This window comes from Daucus carota, chromosome 5 (assembly GCF_001625215.2).
Source record: "Daucus carota subsp. sativus chromosome 5, DH1 v3.0, whole genome shotgun sequence".
In the NCBI taxonomy this organism is placed as follows: Eukaryota; Viridiplantae; Streptophyta; class Magnoliopsida; order Apiales; family Apiaceae; genus Daucus; species Daucus carota.
Genome location: NC_030385.2, coordinates 8,714,040 through 8,722,208, shown reverse-complemented (window position 1 = coordinate 8,722,208; position 8,169 = coordinate 8,714,040). Strand labels below are relative to the sequence as shown.

At 30.1% G+C, this 8,169-nt stretch overlaps 1 protein-coding gene across 1 annotated transcript; it reads right to left on the bottom strand.

Moving 5' to 3' along the window:
- Window positions 1–995: 995 nt before the first annotated feature.
- Window positions 996–7,511, bottom strand: LOC108220469 ((+)-neomenthol dehydrogenase). The gene is made up of 4 exons (XM_017394247.2): window positions 7,219–7,511; window positions 6,089–6,347; window positions 4,246–4,428; window positions 996–1,529 (listed from the first exon to the last, which is right to left on the bottom strand). The coding sequence occupies exons 1-4, from the start codon at window positions 7,272–7,274 to the stop codon at window positions 1,122–1,124; spliced, it is 906 nt and encodes a 301-aa protein (XP_017249736.1). The 5' UTR covers window positions 7,275–7,511; the 3' UTR covers window positions 996–1,121.
- Between the last annotated feature and the right edge of the window lie 658 nt (window positions 7,512–8,169).

Sequence of the window (8,169 nt, the reverse complement as noted above, 5' to 3'; positions counted from 1 at the left end):
ATTATTTAAACTAAATGTCAAAGACAAATATTGCCAAAAGTATATCAACACATGGAATGAACATGAAAGTTGTTCTTTCTAGTTTTAGTGAAAGATGATGATATTTGAATTTAGAACTCTAACCTTTAGATGTATAAAATCAAGTATAGTTGTGTAGTTTTCTTTTTAATAAATGCAAGTAAAATTTCTTCAGAGCACTTAGACAAATTTATAAAAAGAAATTACAATAAAACTAAGTAGTTGTTTGAATCTTCTTGGCGTTGCTTATTATTTTAGAAATATATAGATCTCATGTGGTCTACCTAACCACCTGAAATTATTAAAGGTTATTGTCTCTTTAATTCCTGTCTAATTTCTGTTGATTATATATGTATTTTTATAGTCCTTGAAATCGGTAAATTTTAAAAGTTCGAGAGATGACAAATATTTTTTTACAATGTCAATATAATTGTTTTACTTTATGAATAAAATCGATCGATTATATATAATTATCAGTAACAAATCTTAGACATTCTTAACATATACACAAAATCCTATTAATAATACTAGCCTTTAACCCGTGCGAAGCACGGGCGGGTATACAACTCGTAATTTATTATTTATAATTTAAATTTTAATATTATTTTATTAGTATTTTAGTATTCATGAATTGAATTTTAATTAAATTATATTAACTAACTAATTATATTTTCTTGAAAAAATTCAGCTTTTATAATTTATTTATTATCTATTTATAAATATTTTGTTGTTATTAATATGTGGATACTATATTTGTCGTGTAACGGATTAGAGTTAAAAAGAGTTATATGAAGGATCTTGTTTTAAAAAAAAGATATTCAAAATTGTATATTTATAACTTTATTTTTAACATCATTATAATTTTTTCCTGAAATATTATATGATGATGTATTATGATGAGTGTTTTTAGTATATGAAATTGTTTAACAGTGTATGCACATGTTATAGAATTCTAGTTTGAGAAGGAGAGTACCAAATAAAAAAACATAACTAAGACATGACCATACCAAAATTTTGTACGACTACAAATTATACCCATGTTGGCTTATTATAGTATAGTATAGATAACCCTATGCATTATCCTGTATTATATTGTTTCATCCTTATAGTTTAGAATAAGCATCATTATATACACCACGACTAGACCTCAAGAAAAATTTTCCGGTTGGTAAATCTTTAGCCGGAATCAATACAATATTCACTCCTAACTCGGCGGCCGCATCCGCAGTATAATTTCCAGTTCCATGGGTCATAGATGTTTGAGTGTAACCTGGACAAAAACAATTAACACTTAAACCTTGCCCTTGGTAACGATTAGCCAATACCTTTGAATATGCATTTAGTGCTAGTTTTGAAACAGCATATTCCGTCCAATTTTCAGGCCAACCGCGACTCTTCCACTGCCCTTTCTTCACGTCATCGATAAATAATTTCACTATGTCGTCAATTAAATCCTCAGAAAGTTTTTCTTCGTATAAAAGTATCTTTTTAATTTCGGGATTTTTTAACTTCTGCAAGCATAAAGCATATATTATCAGTGGATGATAGTTAGCAATTATTATGTCAAAATAATTAAAATATCAATAATTCAATAAATACAGCTCTGCCAAAATTAACTAAACACAATATTATTTGTTCTCAACAATTTAAAAAATCAAATTATTAACATTTTACACAATTTAACAAATTATTATATATCACAACCACCTTCACAATGAAGAGGCTAAAACATCAACTCTATAATGATGTCCATCATGATAAAAAGAAAATAGCACTGTTTACGTCAAATATCGTCCATGCAAAAATTTAATGATATTCACTTTAAAAATAATGTTTGTCAAAAAAATTGGTGAAAACCTCCAAATCCATCCTTGTAACAAGCATTTGTAATCACAGAATTAGGGAGAAGTTAGAGATATTCGCTTTTGAAATTGGTGATATTCATGTTGGGTTTGTAGTTTGTAGAATAAAAGAGTTCTTAGTAGAACAAGGCTATGTGTGTGTGTAAGCTAGTGATCAAACACAAACCAAAGCTTAAATAAAAACTAAAAATCTGTTTCAAAATCACTATTTACAACTACATGAATCACTAGTTTATACTATATTAATCACTGTTTTATATAGTAAAATATGTTACTTCTATTTTTCATAATTGAGAAAATCTTCTTATCTTAACTATTAGTTGTCGATTATTAATGATTTATGGTAATAGGAGGTCCATGATGGTAGTAATTGATGAAAGGAGGCGTGTAATGGTGGTAAGTAGTCGCTAATTGTGGTAAGATATGGTGGCAAGCGGCGATGACTATTAGTAATGGTAGCCGATGGTGCCCAATTATAAAAAGTGTTGGTAATGGTGTCAGGAGTTCGCTTATTGTAGTACGGGTAAAGTTGATGATATATACGTGTGTGTGTGTGTGTGTGTCTATATATTTATATTTATATTCGTGAGATATGCTATATATATATTAGTGATATGTTATGTACAAATTAGTAATCTCTATAGTTAAAAATAATGATAAAAAACTGATCAGAAATTAGTATTTAGTTTTTAGGCTAATTTGCTTTTTAGGCTAATTTGTATTGGTGAGGTGGGGTTGTTGGAGAAATTAGTGGTACTTGCTTTAGAAATTAGTGATATTCTACTTGAGTTTTTAGTTTGTAGAATAAGGGAGTTTGTAGTATAATAAGACTATATATATACATGTAGAGTCTTACTCCAGTACAAACTATCAAATAAAAACTTAAATGCGAACCAATGCTCTTAAAAGCATGGGAGGTTTGTGGGTCCCAAGGATAAACCCGAAAGTGAGCCTCAGCAAGGCCTAAGCGGGACCTAGTGGACAGGTGTGGGCCCTAGTGAGAACGGATTGGGGTAAAGTATTGGCTCTTGAACTTGTTTGGAGACCCTCTGTCCAGAGCCTATCTAAGTGGGTTTACTCTATAGTGTCACTCATGTACATGGAATACGTTGTTAGAAAATTCGAATTTTAAATATCTGGTAGAATCTTGCATATTGAATATTAATAAATTATGTAATGTTAGATATAGCATTCTAATTATAATTGATAGCAAACTACAAACCAGTCAACGAGACTTTCATGTGTTCGACATTTATAATATAATTATAAATATTGTACATGTGTAAAGTAAGAGCATTTTTAATGGGATTGCGTAAAGTTCTCGGTTAAAATTATATAAATTTGTTATTATGTAAAATTTGTTGCTGAGAAAAGTGTTTAATCCGAAATTTATTTTTATAATGAAATATTTTGTAAGCAAGATATTGTATTTTAATACGGTAGAATATAATGATTAATTTTATTACAATTCTTTAGAAATTGGACATAAATAATCAATTATAGTGTTAGTTAAAATTATAGATAATGAGAACATTCCATTCCAAGGCATTAGAGCATCTCCAACGGCGTTGGCTATAATCGTTGGCTAAATTGGACCCGTAAGACTTTATGTAAAATTTGCTGAACCTGTAACACATTTTGCTTCAATGGTATTGGCTATCTTGGTTGGCTATAATTTAAAAATAGTATGTTATTAATATTTCAAATTGTTAAAATAGAATATATCAGTTCAATATGGTAATAAATGATGTGCAATCTTCCTACAGATTTTCTTACAGACCTGTAGAGGTTCGACAAATTTAGCCATCCATAGGAGGTTGGCTAAAATTATAGACAACAGGTGGGCGTGGTTGGAGTGTACTTTTTTGACGATGTTGGCTATAATTTTTAATTATGGTATGCCAACTCACATTTTAGCTAAGGATATTCTATGGTTGAAGATGCTCTTAGACCTGTTAGGTAAAAATGCTTATATGGCACCTACGTGGCACATTCTAGATAATAGGTAAAAATTTAACACTACAACCATTATCCCTTAGCAAAAAAATATAAATAACTAAAATTAAGGTAGCTATAACACCTCTAAAACTATTATGTATAATTTTAGATAATATAATTATACATAACACCATTGAAGTGAACCTTAAACCTCTTGCTTATAATTTTAGATGATTATCCATATATTATATTATAGATGACAAATATACATAAGACCCTTGGAGATGCTTTTAGAGTTAAGGTTTTTTAGATAAACTCTATAAAATATATATAATAGTAAGAATTACATAAAATATGTATTAATGACGGTAAATTCTAATACCATTCGAATACCTAAAATGATGTTGATTGTAGGGGTAATACTTACGTTTAACAAGCCGAGTCTTGAGCTAAGATTGAGCACTCGAGTTGTTGTCATCGACCGAGAAAAGAAAGGAAAGAGAGCCTCAATTAGTGCCTTTGGTCCATAATAATTTGTCTGTATAACTTCATCTGCATGTTCCACGGAGTTTTCGTGAATCTCATTGTAAGATATTGCAGCGTTATTCACCTGTAACAGTAAGATATATATATCATTTAGTTACACAGAACAGCTAGCCAAACAGGAGCAGAGCGTGTCTCAATGTTATGCAGAAAAATTAAAAAAAGCAAATTTATAAAAATATTTATATTTTCAAACTTATTTTCAAAAATACGATCAAAGTTGTAATTGAGTTAATAATATATTTATATAGTTGATTTTGGTTACAAACATGATTGTCAATGATATTACACGGTATTGTATTTTTGAAATCAATTTTTACAACTCGGATTAAAAAGAAAACTCTGAAGGCATATTTAGGAAATAATGCTGAGTAAAAACAATCTATATTTCTCCTTCTTAATTATAACTGCTTTACCTGAATACAAACTCGAATGAACCATAATGTAAATTTTCTTACTATAACATATTCTATTCGAACAAAATATGGAAAATACGATTTAAAAGTTGTTAGGAAACACAATAACACATAATAATATTAAGAAAACATTTAGTGATAGATGATAAATGTTAGGACAAAATTTTACTATTTTGAAAATATATAAAAAATTAGAGCATCTTAGAAAATTGTTAGGACAAGAAGGTAGTTAGCAAATTCCAGAATCTAAGAAAATAGTTCGACAAAAAGTACTTATCAAACCCGAAAACGAAGAAAATGGTTGGTATATATATGATTGTGCAATTAAGTGGATGTACATAAATGTTGGATTTTAGTTTATAAAATAAATCCTTATATAGAAAAAATATATAACAAAATTTTAGAAATATATATAAACTCATATATTTATGTGAAATATAAAACAAGTCAAAAGAGGTTAATATCACACAAAATATGAAGCCAACTTCATTTAAAAATCAAATTTATATACATCTGAGAACCTAGATAATATAAGATTTGCTCAGAATCATGTACAAAATTTATTTAGGCTAAGATATCAATATTTGGACAAAATATAACATTCTATACATGTTGCATAATATTATTCTACATAAAACATAAACCACTTTAGTGTACAAATGTACCGGCGAGATATACATATACATATCTAACAGAAGAACAATGTGCATGTTTGGGGAAGCTCATCTCTGCTCACCTTGTTTGGACTAAATTAATTATATATCTAAATTTTTTGATAGCTATTTTTATTTTTAAATGTGATTTTCAGAATAGAAATGATTATTTTTAAAATATTTATAATAGTAATCTAACAAATTGTAAGTATCAAAAAATTATTTAATAAATAAATTAAAATTATTTTTCACTTATAAATGGTTTGACATTTTAGAACAACCAACAATTTTTCCTGAAATAAAAATGAAGAACACTTTTACAGGTTTAACGCCCCCATCACCAGGTATTAAAATCTTGCCAAATACCTCAGGGTGCCTTAATCTATTCCATTATAAGAAATTGTGATAGACGGTTGAAAATGAAGTTCATTTGATGTAAGATCTTAGTAATAAACAATAACAACTCATAAACCCACAATGATTTGAAGTATCAGTTTTATCCAAAACAGTGGCCATGACTTTATAGCATGTCACAGTTGACCTACCAAGTGGGTTATGTGATGTTCCATGCAAAAGAAACTTGAACCACTAAATATAAATCTGCAACATATTTATTAAAAAAATAATCTGAAATGTTTGAATAAATGTGGAAACTCACCAGTATGTCAAGCTGTCCGAATTGATGTTTAAACCAAGAAGCAAAGTCCAAGATGGAGGCATGATCAGAAATATCCAAGCAATGAAAAAACACATCGAATCCTAAACCTTTTAGTGTTTCAACAGCCTTCAATCCCCTTGCATTATCCCTGGCTGTTAAGATGACTGTCACTCCCAATTCCGACAACCTTTTCACCATGGCATAGCCGATTCCCTTGTTTGCTCCGGTCACTACAGCCACCGTCTCCTTCGACCACCATCTATACATGTGTCATCATTTCATGTTAATGTTAATATGTCTGTTTCTTGTATAACTATTTTCAACAATATATTTCTATTTTCAATTAATTATATTGTGGTCGCTTGGCTAAATTTATATTTCAGAAAAATAGGCGAAACTCTACCTTTTTTGAGATAAACCTTTTATTCCCGACATAATGAAAATATGAATTTCTGTAAAAAAATAAACCCTTGATAAGGACTTAATTTAGCCACTTAACGGTAGCTTTAAAGGACATGTAACGTGTGTAGCTTGTTCGACTCGTTGTTTTTAAAAAATAAATCACTTATTTGGCAGAAAAATAAATAAACAGACAACTAATGTGATTTTGGTCAAGTTTAACCAGTGACGAGAATTATGGTGTTGCAGTTGAGTGAGAACACCAAGCAAAAGAGTAGATGAACGAGTTGGACGGATCGGTGGACTCAATTAGTGGGCTCGGATTGAGTACACTGGATTTGAATGGTGTTTTAATTAAACAAGTGGGGAAAGGCGAGTTTGGTTTGAGTGTGTGACCGAGTTGACTCGGGTAGCGTGTTTATTTGGACTGGTGTGGCAGTAATAAGATTAATGTGAACATGAAAAAAGGCTCTGGCTGATAAACCTGCAAATCACTTCAGTTCTTGTTGAGCAGCTAGCCTACTACTATTGGTTTGACTATTGTCAACTATACCCCATAACAACAGATAATCACAAGCTTAACACAACAGAGAGAGAGAGAGAGGGAGAGAGAGAGAGAGAGAGAGAGAGAGAGAGAGAGAGAGAGAGAGAGAGAGGAGAGGGAGAGAGGGGGAGAGAGAGAGCGGTAGAGAGGGAGAGAGAGAGAGAGAGAAAGGGGGAGGGAGAGATACCTGGTGGAAGGGAAAGAAGGAAAGGAGGAGGTGGTGTTCGGTTCCTTGGAATTCATTTGTGCTTGTGTGAGATGCAATTAGTTGTGATGTAGTACAATGTTATGGTTGATATTAAGTGTCATCTCTCGCCCTATATATATCGAATTATGGTTTACAAAGTCGTAATGGATTTCTTCAAAACTGATAAACCAGTGGAAGACTAGACTGGATCGCTGCACATATTTAAAGGCTACGACAGCCTGCAAGTCACCGGCAGTTGTAATAGTAATAAATAAATAGAAACGTGCATACGTGCTCTCTAGTGAAGAGTAGAGTATATTTCTACGAAGTGTAAGCCCAATAATTGAGGCTTATTTGACCAACTCATTCGAATTTTATTACATGAGTTGATTCGACTGATTAATTTTTGATTAAATTTATATAAGATATAAAAAAATAAAATATCTCTTTAATTCGTTTTAAAATGATTAAACATAAAATAAATTTTTCCAAATGATATGTTATATAATATAAATTACATAATATAATAAATATTGTTTATTATTGATTAATTCTTTTGATTAACTTTCGATGAAAATATTAATCTCTAATCTAACATCTGTTTATTCTTGTTTGATATTTTTCCAACCAATTGAAATTATTTGAAACAAGTCATGTATGATGTACAGGATAAATATGATATAATTTTTCATTTTATTTAGATTTGAGAGCATAAGAACTAGGAGCACCTCCCAGCAAATTTTTTTGATTTTTCTAACCAACTCTTTGAAACCATTTGTAACAAGTCATGTACCGAATAACATAATATGTATTTATACTTATAACAAGAAAATTTATTCACATTCTGATAAATTAATACTAAATTTCATGTTCTACTCTTTTGACGACTGATTCTCGTTCTCAATTTATGTTCTCATATGTCATCCAAACGCCTCTACATCCAATTGCTTC